This window comes from Carcharhinus amblyrhynchos, chromosome 1, assembly GCF_965287045.1.
Source record: "Carcharhinus amblyrhynchos chromosome 1, sCarAmb.v2.hapA, whole genome shotgun sequence".
NCBI lineage: Eukaryota > Metazoa > Chordata > Chondrichthyes > Carcharhiniformes > Carcharhinidae > Carcharhinus > Carcharhinus amblyrhynchos.
The window spans coordinates 115,859,086-115,877,446 of record NC_137324.1 but is presented as its reverse complement, the minus strand read 5'-3'; the positions used below and the strand labels follow the sequence as shown (position 1 = coordinate 115,877,446).

General features: G+C 41.2%; 1 protein-coding gene across 2 annotated transcripts in view; it reads left to right on the top strand.

Moving 5' to 3' along the window:
- The window catches only part of pde5ab (phosphodiesterase 5A, cGMP-specific, b), a 108,019-nt gene extending 90,970 nt beyond the window's left edge, over window positions 1-17,049 (top strand). For both annotated transcript variants that reach the window (XM_080191359.1, XM_080191350.1), the window contains exons 16-21: window positions 1,643-1,743; window positions 4,293-4,370; window positions 8,674-8,737; window positions 10,701-10,775; window positions 10,986-11,069; window positions 13,026-17,049. In XM_080191359.1, the coding sequence (XP_080047485.1) occupies window positions 1,643-1,743; window positions 4,293-4,370; window positions 8,674-8,737; window positions 10,701-10,775; window positions 10,986-11,069; window positions 13,026-13,139 (516 nt within the window). In that variant the 3' untranslated portion in view covers window positions 13,140-17,049. The remainder of the gene's footprint in view (window positions 1-1,642; window positions 1,744-4,292; window positions 4,371-8,673; window positions 8,738-10,700; window positions 10,776-10,985; window positions 11,070-13,025) is intronic.
- Window positions 17,050-18,361: the final 1,312 nt, after the last annotated feature.

The following is an 18,361-nucleotide window of genomic DNA, read 5'->3' as shown; positions in this document are numbered from 1 at the left end:
GTTACTGTGAAAATCCCCTAGTCACCACATACTGGCACCTGTTTGGGTACACTGAGGGAGAATTTAGCATGGCCAATGTATCTACTTAGCACATCTTTTGGATTGTGGAAGGAAACAGTGACCCAAGCCGGAAATCAAATATGTGTCTCTGACACTGTGAGGCAGCAATGCTAACGACTGTGCCACTGCACGTGGTGATATTCATGATATGCTGTTTCCATTTGATGAGTAAATGATAGTATCACATGTCTGCTAGTTGTTGTCTCTCGCCTTAATTAGTGCTCGAGTATCGAGTCCATGAATTATTATTAATTGTTACGTCCGAGTTATTAGGCTACATTTTACAAGGAAGGAAAATTAGCTGGCAGCCAATATGCCATTAACAATCCTACCCCGCAGCCATAATATTCTGGAGTTGGGCTAAACATGATGAGGGTATGACTTCCAATTTGATTGAATAGCAGCTCGAGCAGCGCTGCCCTGAAGGAGGGAGCGTGAAGGACAGCGATGGCTGCCTCAGAACAGTAAACCCCGGAATTTTAGAGTGGGGTAGGGGGAAGATCTGAGAGCATAGGGATGGGTTTGAGAGGGCAGCAGGCTAGGAAGGGAAGAGATGACATCTTGAGGGTGGGTGTTTCCCCCAATGCACACAAATGAGGTGCACCCCACTCCACCCATCGCCAATTTTCATCTTGAAGCATCTGCCCACTCTCACCTATGTGCCTGCCTAGCCATACCAACCATATTTTGACATAGGCAGCATATTACACTGGGCAATGGACTTGCTAATAAGCCTGATTGACCTTCAACTATTCATTTAAATATTGCATTAAGACTGCTGACTTTGAAACCTGTCTGTAATAAGTCCTCAGAGGCAAAAGTCCCTTCATCAAAATTCCTTTATTTACAAATCTGACAATTGCTTTCAGTTTGCAGTCTACACTCGGAGTCCCTAACACCCGATTAGAGACAAAGCAAGAGGCTCCCTGAATCACCCATCAATTTAAAGTTTGTTTTTTCAAGTTTATTTATCAGTCACAAGTAAGACTTACATTAACACTGCAATGAAGTTACCGTGACATTCCCTTAAACGCCTGTTCAGGTCAATGCAGCTAACCAGCATGTTTTTTCAGACTGTGGGAGGAAACCGGAGCACCCGGAGGAAACCCACGCAGACACGGGGAGAATGTTCAGACTCCACACAGACAGTGAGCCAAGCCGGGAGTTGAACTTGGGTCCCTGGCGCTGTGAGGTAGCAGTGCTAACCACCGTGCCACCACAATTTGGCCCTTAATTAGGGAGTTCATATTCCAACAGGCCCACCTCAAATGCCTGACTAAAGTCATTACACTGTCCATTGGACTTATAATGGGGATCAGCTCGGGGGTAGGTAGGAAGATGATGGGCTGGCCACCCAACACCCTCGCAAAAACATGCTCAGCAGGAAGGGAGAGGTGTAAAATCCAGCCCATTATCTAAATTACCATTGCCAATCAAGAAATAAATAAAAAATAATATTTCATGAATGAATGTGTGTTGAATCTATGAGGAGAATCATTCATCTTAGATGGAGAATTAAAGTAACTGTGATGCAGTTTTTGGCAGCTTATTGAGTATCTAATCATACTTTATTTTCCCCCAGGGGAACCAAATTCTGAGTGGCCTTTCTCTAGATGAGTACAAACTGACTTTGAAGATGATTGAGCAGGCCATTCTAGCCACAGATTTGGCAATCTACATGAAGTAAGTATTAAGGACAAACACATCTCAGTTCTGATGTTCAGTCCTAACATTTTCAAACTGTTTGAAGTGTTGAATCTTTAAATTACAAAATCCATGTGCACGTTATACATGACAGAAGAAAGAAAAGGAGTAGTTTATGTTTTACTTTGGCAAATGTAATTACATTCAAAGTTGCGTGATAACCTGTTGGTTTGCTTCAGAGTGATATCTAATGAAATATTAATTAATGTAGTGCTAATATCTGTACTTATTATGCCATACTGTTTCCCTACAATAATGTATTGCTAAATCACAGAATTCCTGCAGTGCAAAAGGAGGCCATTTGGTCCATCGAGTTTGCACTGACTCTCCCGGGAGCATCTTATCCAGGCCCTATCCCCATAACTCTACGTATTTACCCCACTAAGCCCCCTAACCTACACATTTTGGCAATTTAGCATGACAAATCAACCGAACCTGCACATCTTTGGACTGCAGGAGGAAACTGGAGCATCCAGGGGAAACCCACGCGGACACGGGTGCGGAGGTTTACTGCCATGCCCATCCCAGACTCCACACAGACAGCCCCTTGATCCGTGGCACTGTGAGGCAGCAGTGCTAACCATTGCACCGCCATGCCGCCCTGAAAAAGGACTTGCAATTATCCAGTGCCTTATCATGTTGGCATGATATCCTAAAGCATTTCATATGCTATGAAGTACATTTGAAGTGCGATTGTTGTTGTTATTTGAATAAACAAACCAGCCAATTAGCAAATAACAAGCTCTTCCAAAGAGTGAATGGGATGAATGGTCAGTTAATCTGTTTTTGAAGATGTTGGTTGAGGGGAGAAGGGGAGAATGTTGGCCAGAATTCTATGAAAACTCTCTGTTTTCTTTTGCACCCACCCGAAAGGGAGATGGCATCTTTGGTTTAATATCTCATCATCTCTGACAATGCAGCAGTCAATCAATACTGCTCTGCAGTATCAGCATAAATTACGTGCTCGTGTTGTGGAATAACCCTTTAATGTAGCAATAGTTGCAGAGGTTTTTTTCTCATAGAGATATAAAATGTGCAAAACAATTGGAGAAATGTTTGGGGAAATAGCAGCATGGTCAAAGAGGTAGGTTTTAAGGAGAATATTAAAAGATGAAAGGTGAAGAGTAGAAGAGAGAGATGTAAAAACATTTCCAAAGCTGGAACAATGGTCGTAACACCAAAGGAGGGGGTTGCAAAGCCACCAGACACGGAAGATCAGAAGGCAATGATCCCGAGCAGAGCTGGAGGAGGCCAAAGAAGGAAAGAATTTAGTGGGCGGCACGGTAGCACAGTGGTCAACACTGCTGCCTCACAGCCCCAGGGACACAGGTTTGATTCCCAGCTTGGATCACTGTCCGTATGGAGTTTGCACGTTCTTCCTGTGTTTGCGTGGGTTTCCTTCAGGTGCTGTGGTTTCCTCCCAAATTCTGAAAGGCATGCTGGTTAGGTGCGTTGACCTGAACAGGCGTCGGACTGTGGCAACTAGGGGAATTTCACAGTAACTTCATTGCAGTGTTAATGTAAGCCTTACTTGTGACTGATAAATAAATTTTTGACTCTTTTTATAATGGAAAATTACAAGGATGGAGCAATAGGAAAGTAGAACCTATTGGAAGGCAAGATGTGAGCGTTGGAATTTTGGATCAGTTGGAGTTTATATTGGAGGAGCTCCTTGGCAAGGAGCCTTGTAAAACAACTTAGCCCTGCCGATATTAAATTGGAGAAAATTCTAGCTCATCCATAACATTGTGCCAAACAGTCAGGCAACACACTGGCCAACAAAGAGCTGAAGATAAAAACAGAAAATATTGGATGAGCTCAGCAGGTCTGGCATCATCTGCGGACAGAAACAGGGTAAACGAGTGGGATTCTCCAGCCATGTGCACCCCAAGAAATTCCTGCACAAGCTCAACGGACCTTTAAAAGGGTGTCCACCAAATTTTCCACCTTGCCCCTGATTCCCGAGATGGGAAATTTTCGGCCAACATTTCAGATCTAAATGACTCTTCTACAGTACCGTTCTGTGGAAGGACCACTCATATCTGAAACGTTGGCCGGAATTCTCTGGCCGTTCGTGCCCTGCCGCCGCTGCCAGCGAGAACAGAGCCAAATCTCTGAGTACTGCAGCCGGAGAATCCCAGCCTCGGGCAAGATCGGAGAATCCAGCCGTTAAATCTGCTTCTGTCTCCACAGGACCTGCTGAGTTTATTCAGCATTTTCTGTTTTTATTTCAGGTTTCCAGCATCCGCAGTATTTTGCTTATAAAAAAGTTGAGGATGTTGGTGGACAGTGTATTTTGGTGTAGGCAGCATTCATACATGAATCCGATAGGAGATTTTCATCTTCATAGTCTTAATGGTATTCAGGTTGAGTGACTCATCCATCCTTTATAGAATTCATAGTTTTTTTCTATTTTAAAGATAACGAACACAAAAATCCACCCTGATGGCTAAGGACAGTATCATGAAGGAAAGAAGATAATTTGTCTAAAATTAATCTCATGTGGCCAAAATTAACTTTTTTTTTAGGAGAAGAGAAGAATTTTTTGATCTGCTGACAACCAATCAATTTGACTGGGAAGTTAAAAGTCACAAAGAACTTCTAATGTAAGTAACAATCTAAAGCAGCATCAATTTCACACACAAAAAACACTGTTAAACCCGCATAAAATACTCAATTGTGACTAAAAGAAGGAAAATAAAGTCAGCTGACAAAGAAAGTGAAAGGAGAGAAGTTTGGAGAGGACATTGCCATATCACTCAGGATCTTTCAAGCTAATATTCAGTCAAAAAAGCTCAATCTAATTTGCTTCTATATCGAAATTGGACAATAAGCTCAAGACAAAGAATAGGTAAGTTTGGGTTCTTCAACTGATTTTTTTTATGGAGGGGGCAAAAGATTTTAAAAAGCAATCAAGTAGAAAAACAATAAAATACAAGTGACAGGTTACAGCCTGGGCATATTCTTCTTCTGGGAACAGAGGGATACAAACAAATGGTCTAGTTGGGTGCGTGAGCGGTGCAGGTTTGGAGGGCCGAAGGGCCTGTTCCTGTGCTGTACTGTTCTTTGTTCTCCTCCGGGGGACTGAACTTACCTGGGCAACCCCACTTGCTTCGTCTGCTTCAGACCTGTTGTAAATCTGAAAGATTTGAATGTGAGGAGTGACACAGCGGGGATACCCGTTAATGATATGGAAATGCGGCTTCCAACCTTTCTGGGCGTGAACATGTGCCAATGGCAGAGGACAATTACATCAAGGATCCTCTCGAGAGATTTTGCACCCATGTCGCCTTCTGCACCCGTGCAAACATCCCAGGCTATTTTTTTTGGCATAAAATGAGTTGTAATGCTTTGGTAGATGACAATTCAGTCTTTATGTCGGTGTGAATTTCCGGCAGGATCTTCTGCTGATGGCAGATTGGGAAACCCGCTGGAGGTAGGCATAAAACTAACTTGCATCCCACTACTGGAATGCAGATGAAGGCTTGACCACCCACAGACGATTCCCCACTGCACCAGTGGGAAAATACACCACTGCAAAACACATTTGGAAAGTGTAGCATACAGATATCGGACTCACCTAAAAAATACTTGGTATGGTGTCCGGAGTTCAGAATGCAGCTTGCCTGCAACCCTGGGCCCCAGAACACCACAGCAGTGCTTGGGGTGGAGCATCTATAGATGGATCTTCCATATTCAACGTTCTGGAGGCGGCCCATCTTCCAGCCTTAGAATGTTCCTGGACATCCATTTTCATGATCATAGGCTCTATCTTCCAGCCTCAGAGTGCTCCTAGGGACCCATCTTCTTTTTCAGGTGATCCACCATCTTTCTTCAATAGTGATGTTGGGTTCCTTTTTTATATGGCACTCAGATAGGGCAGCAGACCTGCCTCAACACAGAAGACTGCACTAAATGAGGTCAGGACTGGAAGATTTGGTGTGTTTTCCCACCGGTCTCCACAGTGAGAAACACTCCACATTCCTGCCCCCTCCATGGGGCTGGCTCCCAAGCTGGGAGAATTCCACCCACAGTTGCAAAATGTCAATCACCACAAAAACTATGCAATTCAGCAGCAAGCAAGTTTGAATTCAGTTATAAAGACCAACAATAACATCCTCATTAGGAGCAGTTGTTTCTGGTATTGTCAGGTTCTCAGGATCTGGCACAGTTTGTTGTGAACTCTTGGCTGATTCTGTCTCTGGCAAACTAACTCTAGTTGTTAAAAGTTGAACAGCATGCCTTGTCCACACAACATCATTGCGCAATGCAGGAGACCAGTCCTGTCTGTGCTAATATGATAGCAGGCATCCATTTCATTAGTGGTACAGTCCTGGCAAATTGATACAATTGTTCTTGCTTTTTATGATTTTTATTTAGAACTCGTTGTTTCTTCTCTAACATTCATGTTTGATCTGCCCCTTTCAGCACAATTCTGCAATTTGCATCTTTGCAGTGCAGTGAGTTGCTGTGTGTCCAGTTTTTGCACATTGCTGGCAATTTCAAACCTCTATGTTTGAAATTCGGATTTCAGCCGATACCTTATGGATGTTAGTGTTTGAACTTAATTGTTGGGCTTCCTTAACTGCTAATTCCATAGAGATCAAGACCGTTAAAGCCTTCTTTAAGTTTAAGTTGCTTTCTGTTATCAGCCTTCTCTGGACAGATTCACTTCTTGGGAAACCTGCTGGAGGTAGGCATAAAACTAATTTGCATCCCACTAATGGAATGCAGTGAAGGCTTGACCACCCATGGACAATTCTCCACTGCACCAGTGGGAAAATACACCACTGCAAAACACATTTGGAAAATGTAGCGTACAGATATCGGACTCACCTAAAAAATACTTGGTATGGTGTCCTGAGTTCAGGATGGAGCTTGCCTGCAACCCTGGACGCAATAGTCTGTCTCCAGTGGTGTCATTCCAACACATCTCCAAATTCACATTATTCAGCTAATTTCTTTAAAGTCGAAATTGTTGGAAAAGATTCTTAAGAGATAGGATCTATATATATTTGGAACTGAATGGTCTTGATAGCGACAGGCAGTATGATTTTGAATGAAGGGGGTTGAGTTTTTTTGAGGAGGTGACAGAAATGATTGACAAGGGAAGGGCTATGGATGTTGTCAATATGGACTTTAGTAAAATACTTGACAAGATCCGTCATGGCAGGCTGGTGCAAAAGATTAAGTCACATGGGATCAGGGGTGAACTAGCTAGGTGGATTCAGAACTGGCTTGGCAGACTTTTTACTGTGTTTTGGCCACAGAAGACAGAGAGTAGCGGTGGAATGTTGTTTTTCTGAATGGAGGTCTTTAACTAGTGTTGTTCCTCAGGAATCAGTGCTGGGACTCTGATGTTTGTAATATGTATAAATGACTTGGAAGAAAAAGTAGCTGGCCAGATTAGTAAGTTTACGGATGATACTAAGATTGCTGGGTTAGTGATGAAGATTGTCAAAGAATACAGCAGGATATTGATAGACTGGAAAATTGGGCGGAGAGTTGGCAGATGGAATTTATCCAGACAAATGTGAGGTCGTGCATTTTGGTAGATTCAATTCAGCTGGGACCTATAAAATAAATGGCAGAACTATCAGAAGCATAGACACACAGAAAGATTTGGGTGTGCAGGTCCACAGATCCTTAAAAGTGGCAGCATAGGTGGAAAAGGTGGTGAAGAAAGCATATGGCACACTTGCCTTCTTCGGGCATCGAGTATAAAAGTTGGCAAATTATGTTACAGTTACATAAAATATTGGTTAGGTCACATTTGAAATACTGTGTCCCATTCTGGTCCCAACAGTACTAGAAGAACTGCCACTTAAACTATCCTGCGTCATGGATTAGATCAATGTCTATAGTAAGCTTGATTAGTGCTTTGATGAAGAGCTATCAAGACTTGAACCAATGGAATCCCGACAGTACAGAAGGAGGCCCTTCAGCCCATTGAGTTTGCACCAACTCTCTGAAAGATCATCTTATCCAGGCTGAATTGATACAACAGACTGCAGACCAAAAAATATTAATTAATGATATAAACCTGGTGAGTTGCAGTTATGTGACTTACTTGCTTTTCAGCTTGTGAGTTTTGAACTTGGCAATTTTTTTTATCACAGCACATCTCATGTTTGTATCTTCCATTTGTTTATCCTTGACCAACTCTTTTATTTTAATTCCCATCGGCAATAACTCTGATTTTGTTTCAAGCCAAGAGGGAATTTATATCTGTTAAACACATTTGCCACATCCTCAGAATGTCCCTTAGTGTTTCATAGTCAGTTAATTATTTAAGAGTTGGCACCTTTGCTAATTTAGGCAAATGGTGGTTTGCATATACAAAGCTTCCACAAAGAATAAATGAGATAAGTGGCCAATTAATCTCTTCTGATGGAAACTGTTTCTTTTTAAAAAAACTGAAGAAAACAGATTGAGCCTAATGACATCAAGTGTCCTCTTTAGTGATCAGAAGCTAACCCATTAGCATCTAAGATTAACTGATGTTGAAGATGAACAGTATTGCTGCAATTAAGAATCAAAGATTAATTAAGAAACAAAGATTGAAAAGCTCATTTTTGAACCACTAAATAGCTTTGGATGTTGTAGGTCAAATATTTACTATTTATAGTGTTTATCTTACATATATTTCTTATTTAAGACTAACTGAAATATTCTGATTACAGGACAAATATTTGTTTGGATTTTCGCTTTCCATACAAGCGTTACTTTAGACTAGATTTACAAGTTCAGCAGAAATGTTAAACAACTTTTAATAGTGTTGCCAAATGTGGCAGCAAAAGGAGTTCCCACCCAAAGTTGTTTAAATAATTGCAAAATGATGACAGAAAATGTTGGTGAAGGTAATGAGATTTCACTAAGTTTTGACATTATTTTTACTGATGTTGACAGGGCGATGCTGATGACAGCATGTGATGTGTCTGCAATAACCAAACCTTGGCCTGTTCAGCAAAAGGTAATTCAGACAGTAGTCCATAGTTTTTTTTTAATGTGTGAATGCTGTGTAATATTAATCTTGCCTTGAAAACAGGTAATATGTATTCTAAAATGGAATGTGTTTTGCTGTCAAAATAATTTCAATTATACACATTTACACAAATGTACATATAAATGGTAAACCTCAGGCTTGAGAAGGATGCGGTTAAAATGTAAGAGTCCAAAGGCTACTGCCAAGTTTCTTTTATTTGTTGGTGCATTGTAACCATCATTGGTCGGCATTTATTGCCCATCTCCAATTGTCCTTGGGAAGGCATTTTTGACCTGCTGCAGTCCATGAAGTTTAGGTACACCCACAGTGCTGTTAGGAAGGGAATTCCATGATTTTGACCCAGTGACTGAAGGAACGGTAGCGATACAATTCTGAGTCAGGATGGTGAGTGACTTGGAGGGGAACTTGGAGTCATGCTACTCTTCTGTTAATTTTGATTAAAACTATAACTCCTGACATCAATCAGCAAGACAGCAGCAATAGTTGCCAATGCACACTTGACCCGTACTGCAGTCACCAGCTTATGAGCAGTTTTTAACCATCAAGCTGATGAGTACATTCTGTTTGGGCCCTGGGCCAGTTTAACCCTCCATCTAAATGGAATGTTAATTAACAGGTTTTAAATTATTTCTTTATTTTTATTTATTGGCTATTATGATCGGAAACCAGTTCTCCCCACCTCAACAGAAAAACAACATGCATTTTCTGAAATTTACTAAGCAGGTGAAAGCTTGCTGTTTTAATCATGAGTTCCGGATTTAAGCGTGGAGTGAAAGGACTCTGCTTTCACCACTTTCCGAGCACCAGACTGGTACACAGGGACATCTAACTGGCAAACTGTTCATTTGTCTAACTGCGAAATGCACAAAGCTTCAAAAACTTGGAGAACAAGTTGGAACGGTACTTTCCAGAAAATTCCTACACAGTTAGGCTAATTCCATTGGTAGACAATAATTAAATTTTGGACAGGATTTTACGGCCTCATTTGGACAAGACCGGAAATTCCTGCTCAATATCAATGGAGATTTACGTCGTCGGACCCTTGCCCTTTCCGATTCCAAGGCAGACAAGGTGGTAGAGTTCTGGCCTTAGGGTTGTGAGGATACGTTATCTATTAGTCCAAGATCAACACTTTTAAATAAATTAAAACGCAATTGATATTTCATTTAAAACATTAAATGAAGTGATAAGTGAAAAATCTGATTTTAAAATTTTCCACCTACCCAATGTGAAATATTTTTCTTTAAAAATGTTTTATTCAAAATCAGTTTTTAAAATGATTTTTACCAACTGATTACAATATCATGAAGTCTGAGGTGGAGATCCCTCTTTGTCAGTGCCAGTTCCAGAAATACAAGATTTAATTTTTAATGTCACTGACTACGTCAGGACAAGATCAGGAAGTGCTCCACCTGGTGTTGAGGCTTCAACAAATGCAACCTTTATGTAAACACTGGTGGCAGGATCTTTTGGCCCTGCTGATGTCTATGGTATTTTGCATTCACTGGCTGCGGCACTGGGGAATGCATCATGGAAAATCGCCACTGGCGGGGCTGGAAGATCCCACCAGCAGGAAGGACTGGAAAATTCAGCCACTAGATACCAAATCCAGCCCCCCTACCCCATTCTCAATACCAAGCACTGGGCCAGTACCAAGCACTAAGCCAATACCAGGCACCAAGCCAATACCAAACATTAAGCCAATACCAAATGCTAAGCCAATACTGGGCGAATACCAAACACTAGGCTGATAACGCCATATAAATAAAGTTGTATCTTGTTGCAACTTGACTATAACTCAGCCCCTACTATGGTCCTTGTTATAAAAATGTGCCAATCAAATAAAACAGATTTTGCACATTCAGTTGGTTTTAACAAATAATTTAAAATAAAACCCTGTGTGCACTTATCTTGCAACTGCATTTTTCAGATAGCCGAACTTGTGGCAACAGAATTTTTTGAACAAGGTGACAAGGAGAGAGAGGAGTTAAAAATCGAACCCATTGTATGTATCAGTTTTACGATTTCTGCATTAACAAAATATAGATAGAATATAAAATATAGATATATAAAATATATATAAACAAAATATAAATATATAAATTAATGCAGCTGCCATTTAGTTTTAACATGTAAATGTGTTTCTTTGATAGAGCAACACTGCTTCCAATTCGAATGACATTTCTGCATTAATTTTTTAAAATTTCTTTTGAAGGATTTAATGAACCGAGAGAAACGTGATCAAATCCCTAGCATGCAGGTTGGATTCATTGACGCAATCTGTATTAAGCTATATGAGGTAATTCTTTTCAGTAAATGCATTTGCCTGTAATTTCACTGGTGGGGGCTCGAGGCAGTGGTAGTTTGGGATATGGAGGATGGAAGGTGTAGTGATGGTTGGGAGGGTTGTGAAGCGGATAGGGAATGGGGTGATGGAGCATTACCTGGTCTTTTTCCGTAACTTCAGCATAAAATCAGCATAAACTGACCAAATTTCAGCATAAACCCACGAAGTTGAAATAAATTGCCAGTTGCACCATTTCTCAGGGGCTCCTCTGTGGCCTTTCCTGCATTTCCCTGTCCAGCCCCTTAAATCTTGATTTCTGCTTGATCAAAAATCGAATGAAGCCTTGAATATATTCAAAGACTCAGTCTTCACTGATCTTTCTGGAAGAGAATGTAGGCCAGACCATCTACCTGCCCTTGTATAAAATAAAAACAAAAATACTGGAGACGCTCAGCAGCTTAGGCAACTTCTGTGGAGAGAAACAGAATTAATCGGCTGAATAAAACATCCCCCAGAGGAAAGGTGGGCATGCAGCTGGTCCGCTCCATGCCAGCACATCATGCAGACACTGTACGTTGTAGGTGAGCTTAACAAGGACCAAATGGGACTTTCGGCCCTCGTTGGGGAGGCTAATCTGATTTGCTGGCAACTCCATCAGTCCCAGGAGCATCAAAGTCTTTAATGGCCATTGCCAGGACTGCAGTGAGGAGAAAGAAGGCCCCCTGGATCGACATAATGGGTACATGTGGGATTTTGGACTGGGACAGGTGTGGGGAGTGAGAGGATTATGCTGTTGGGGACACAGGGTGGCACCCGTCTGATCCAAATAGGGCAACCCTCCAGAAATAGAGCGCCCTCTTCTTTCCTATTCTTGATGATGCATTAAAAAATCGCGCCGCCTACTCCCACCCAGTTGCTGTTTAATGGATGGAAATTGCCTCAATTAGCTTGATAACCAACCTAATTACCCACATTTGAATATGATGGGCAGTCTGGCGGTTTTTATGCCTGCCTACCCCACATATTATGGGAGTGAGTTTGGGGGGAGCATGGTGAAAAGGTTGTAGCGTGGGAATAAAAGGCACATAGAACAGGATGGAGGCAGAAATTATAATCAAATGTTGTTGAATTTGATATTGACTCCAGAAGGCTGTAGAATGCCAAGAGGAAAGATGAGGTACTGTTCCTCCAGCTTGTGTTCAGCTTCATTGCTACACTATAGCAGGCTGTGGACAGAAAGATCAGAGTGGGACAAGAAGACTGAATAACATTCACTCTGGTTGTGTTTGGTCTTCATTGTAGAGGAGACCATGGGTGGCATTTGGCGACCATCTTCCGGCCACATGCTGAGGCAACCAGCTCAATGGAGATGGCCTTCCGGCAGCAAGCCAAGGGTCATCCAAGCCAGAGGCTGTGGGTCCCATGATTGGGATGGTGGGAAGGAGAGGCCCTTGTCCCAATCAATTCTGCTAGAGGGTTTCCATTTTGTTCCGTGGGACCACTGATATCAGGGTCTCATACATCCCGCCAGAATTCGCAGGGAAATCCAACCAAAATATGTAAATTATTGTGTAAAATAATCTCTCCCATTAATGGAAAGGGCGACATGGTGGCCCAGTGGTTAGCACTGTTGCTTCACAGCACCAGGGACCAGGGTCTGATTCCGGCTTGGGTCACTGTCTGTGTGGACTCTGCATGTTCTCCCGGTGTCTGCATGAATTTCCTCCGGATGTTCCAGTTTCCTTCCACAGTCTGAAAGATGTGCTGGTTCGATGCATCGGTCATGCTAAATTTTCCCTTAGCATACCCAAACAGGTGCTGGAATGTGGCGACTAGGGAATTTTCACAGTAACTTCATTTCTGTATTAATGAAAGCCTACTCGTGACTAATAAATAAACTTTAAATTAGTGTACATTGCCAATTTGTGACATTTACTTACCTTTGTTTTTCAAACCTGCTGCTTCTAGGCTCTGTCCAGAATATCTGAAGCGTGTTTCCCATTGCTCGAAGGCTGCAGGAATAATCGAAAGAACTGGGAAATACTAGCAGCCCAAAAACTGGTGAATGGAGAAAAGAAGTGATGTACATGGGGCTTGTTGATTTATCTGGCAGGCTGCTGAGAACGCAGGACTTTCGTAGGGTGAACCTGGAGCTCACTAGCTAGCTTGTCTGCCAATTGCCTCTAAAATGTAGTAAACATTTTTCAGTAGCTCAGTAAAATAAGAATCATTAGCTCCTCACTGGAGGGGCTCTTTTCCAGGCCCACTTTGACAAGCTGTCATTTTTGGTTTAATTATTATCACATTTTCACAGATCATAAGACAGCCTCTTGCTGAATGTATCTGCTATTTGTTAATAGCAATCAGGGAAGGAAAAGGACAGTCTACGCCTGCAACTTAAATGATGCCGTGGTCTCAAATCCCCCTGATGTATTGATATTTTCTATGTAGAAGACGTGTTACTAATGCTTTCTTATAGACGTGTGGGCCAGATGTAAACGCATTGGTCAATAATTATTCAATAACACATAATTATGACCTCCTAGCTAAATGTGACTCATACAAACTTTCAGGATGGCCTAGGATGTGGGTTATCCCTGAATAAATACATTGTTCCTCTTTCGCTGATCCATGTACTAAGAAGAATGATACGGCTTCCACTAAACACACTTACATTTTATTTATTTACACAAAAATGAGATTTGTCTTTTGATTTTAAAACAAGAGACAGTGGCAGTCTAATCTTGTATAGATGAATCTGATATATTTTGCAGCATTGTCAGTATTTTTTATATGGAGTAGAATGCTTTAGATTTCCAAGTACATATATTTCAGTGTATTGATGTTAGGAATACAGGACAATAGCAAGAGACCATAAACAACATATTTTACAGATATTTGTATATGGTAGCATTGGAAGAGGTGTTTTTGCACAGTTTTTGAATATTATAATTGGTTATATATGATAAGTTCTGACAGAGGGAGTAATGATTACATTGTGAGTTCAGTACTCCCAGTGTTGAGGCCTTATTTACAACCCATGCTCCTTTCAACTGTGGCTTCCCACTGTGATTGTGAGATTATTGATTTTACCCATTTGTTTTATAAGTAGAATGACCCTAATAACTAATCACTTTGGTACTGCATTGTCGTAGCAGCCACTGTTCTTTTGATCTTCAGGGTATAGTTTAGAAAATTAGATTGTCTACATTCTAACTTTTTTTATTATGTGACTGTATACATTGCAGAAATTAGTTCAGTTTGTCAATGCTAAAAATCATAAGAGTCTAGTCCTCTTAAGAAAGGCATGTAACATCATAATACTCGGGCAGCCATTTAATGCGTAAAGCCATCTTTCCTAGTTGGTATTTCACTTTGGGAGAGACAAAAGATATTGTCAAGATAGGAATGAAGAGACACTAATTAAAATTATTCTTGTTACGTGACATACTCTTTCATTTAAAGAATGAAACAAACAATATCAAAATGTACATCATGTCATGAGTCTTCCAAGAACAATATTGAGAATGCTGTTTAAGATGGTAGCCTGTTAATATTAGACTGAAATGTAAGTCTTGATGATGTTTTATCTGGAGGCTTAGCAATGAAGGTATTGCTGGGCCATTGACCTTAGGTATGTGGCAGGAACTGAATTCACAGAGTGATTTATAACTGAGATGACCCATGCATTTCAAGTGTACAATTCAGCCAAGGTCAGAAAGTAGCAGCATTGGACAGATTGTCCTGATTATGTTAAACACTGGTGGGGAAATAATTAATATCTGTAAATTGAATTAATGATGAAAACATCATTAATTACACAGAGAAATTTGAAATAAGCAAAACAACTTTAATGATACAGCAGCTCTTTTGACTGATGCACTATTTTCAGTTTCCCTATACAGTGCCGGTGAAATTACCCGATGTTATTTAATCAAATTTCAGTTGTCAATTTAACAGCTTCATTGCTTTTCTGGTTGTTTACAGCCTTCTCAATTCATTACTAAGGGACAACTGATTCTGAAATCATTGCTGACAGTCGGAGAACTCTCTTGTTGGTGTTACTTTGTTGGGGAGATTGGCTAGAAACTTTGAAATGCCTCATGAGGTCGTCTTCAATTGAGTCTGAATTTATTGTCAAACATTGTGATCAAATAGCTGTGCAGTTTTAAAGGTGTAGCATATAAACAAGTTGCTCTGATAGGAAACATGTAGGTAATTATTTTCATAAATTATTATCACAGGTTGTCAAACAAATGTATACTTCCTGCGTGACCAGGACACTAAGTGGCATCAACACAGTGATGTCAGTAACTGACAAACATTTTGGTAACATCGGTGGCAGATCATTCAGTTTCGTAATGCTAAATTGTTAGCTTACCAATTCAATAGAATGTAGTTTAATTATTTGTTTTATTGCACTAGATTGTTTACAAATATTGTGAGTATTGTAACTTCTAAGTTTCAATATAGAATTATGGTGCAATGGATTAGCACAGTCTTCCCATCTCCACAGCTTAGAATATAGGTTGAAGGCTTGTTCTGCATGGTAATTCTAATATAACTGCGGGTCTATAGCATGAAATTGTTCCTAGTGCAACTTCAAACTGGAATTCTCAATAAGGCTACAAAAATGACCGAAATTGGAGTAGTGGCATATTGCTAGGATTGATAGAGCTTCATTTAACAGCTGTTTATGATCAAACTGACATAATAATACGTAATGCCAACATTAGATGTCTGAATTGCGATTGTGTTCCTTTTACCAATTAGTATGCCTTGTCTTCATGAAAGACGTGAAGATCCATGTTAGATTAGCTACAAAGTAAAAGGACTTGGAACCACCATGAAACTTTGTGAACATCTCTATCCTCAACCATGGTGAAGCCAATATGAGTGCAAGAGCAAACATTTAAATGTTTGCTCATGAATTCTGGCAAAATTGACGAGATAAAGACCCTACTCAGTTTCCTCCTAGGTGCCCCATCATCATCCAATTCAGTTCACTCCACATGAGACTAGGAAGTCACTGAGTCCGCTTGGACATAGGAGAGGCTGTGGGTCTTAAAAACAAATAAAACACACTGGCTGCAGGCTTGCAGCTACAGCCAGTCACCCCTAGTACAGCTGTTCTACAACAGTAACACCTTCCCAACAAGTGCCTGATTCACAGTAAGTACACAAATCCACCTGGCCTATTCTTCCTGCTTGTCACCAAAAAAATTGATGGAAGATGTCATCAGTCATGCTATCAGGCAATACCCACTCTCAAAAACCTGCTCATAGATTTGCAATCAGTTGTGATTAACTGGCCCCAATTAGCACCAAATCTCATCCCAGTCTTGACAAAATATGGAAGCAAGTGATAGATATGAGATAAAAAAAGGCAGGGAAAAGCCACCGGTGGTTGGAATTAAACCTGTCACAAATGAAAATGGTCATAGTTGTTGTAGGGCAGTCAACGCAGAACAAGACATTACCATGGCAATTTCTCAGGTAAGCATCCTTGGCCCAACCATTTTCATCCCCTCAATTGTAAGGATAACAGTAGAGTTGCTCCATTTTCGAACTCCATTCACAACTCTGTATATTCAAGTAGCCCATGCTGTCTTACAGCTGGATGTGGACAAAATCCAATGTTTGGGCTAGCAGTTGGCAATGAAGAGTTGTATCACACAAATGTGAGACAATGGCTGCAATTTTCAGGCTCCATTTGCCGTGAGGATAAATCCCGTTATGACTGCTAACTCTTGAAGGGGCTATAACGGGATTTGCATGGCGAGATCATAAATTGGGGTCTTTCCCACCTTCCGTTGATGATGCCCCTTTTGGGAATTAACCTAATTACTATGAATTTATATTTTAATATTTCTAAAGAGCTTGACGCCATTGCTTTTGGGGGCTTTGAATACCCCGCCCCTCACATGCCCTCACTTAGAATGGGGGATGGGCCGATACCAGTGAAGATGGTGGGGGGGAGTTCGGGTGTGTGATTTTGGGTCGAGGTGGGTGGGGGGTGGGGGTGTGATGACCTGACCATTGAGTGGTGAGGGGAAGGGTTGTCCCTTTGTGTTGGAAGGTTGGGGATTTCCCCTTTGTGCTGGGGGTCACACTGTCTTGGGGGGGCGGGGGGGGAGGTCTTCAACTTTAATTTAAGTCCCAGCTTTGCTGGTGAGTTTAATCCCGCCTCCTCCAGCTCCCTCACCACCACTTTGAAATTGCACAGGATGCTGTACTGATCATGCTACAAAAGGAAGCTGTGGAAACCAACAAGTTTCATACAGCTTTTCCCATTTGATTCAGCACTCTGTGCAGTTTTGGGAAAATTCTGTCCAATGACTATTCCATCACTCTCAACCCATCTCTGAGCTTTAACAGCAGCACAGTTGCTGAGTTCCCCATCAGTATCTCAGGAGTCACCATTGACTAGAAACTTAACAGGAGCTGTCAAAGTCAAATCTGTCTACAAACACAGAGCAGAATGTGAGTGCTCAAGACTGGCTTATTTCCCAATAGCCCAAATCCTCTCTTTTCATCTACAAAGCTCTAGTTTGGAGTTTGATACAGTGCTTACTACAAGCCTTTCCAACAGTACTCAAAATCCATAAACATCATCTAAGATAAAACATTTTGCTTGATTAGTGCCCACATCCTGAATTAAGTAACAACCCTCCTCCAACACCAGTGCACTGTCACTGTAGTACGTGTAATCTATGGGATACACTACAACAACTGACCAAGATTATTGAACAGCATCACCACCAACTGTAAAAGAGTGAACAGCAATGTCATGGGAACAGCAATGTCATGGGAACATCATCACCTCCAAATTCTCCTCCAGGTTACATATCATCTGAACTTATATTGTTGTTCTTTCATTGTTGCTAAGGTGGTTTCTTAGAATTCTTTACCTAATTCCATCAAGGGAACACCACTGCCAGCAGAGGGGGTCAGTTAAGTCAGTTGACTCAGAGAGTGGCACAGAATAGTGCCAACAGCATGTGTTCAATCCCTCTTGGAGCCTATCCCAACCTCAACACCCCACCTTGCCCTTGCCCCATAATGATATCATGACATTAGTCATGATTACCAACCATTGGTGGACTGTAGTAAAAAGGCAAAAGCAGAGAAACACACTGTCCAGCCATCCCCTGCAGCTGCCAAGTTATCCAGACACCTTGTATTTTCCTCACCTCTGGGGACCATTCAAAAACAACTGAGAGTGGAAACAACAGCATGTACCCTTTCTCCACTTCAGTCAAATTATTTTATCTATATAAGTGTTACCTTTGAAATCACAGTTT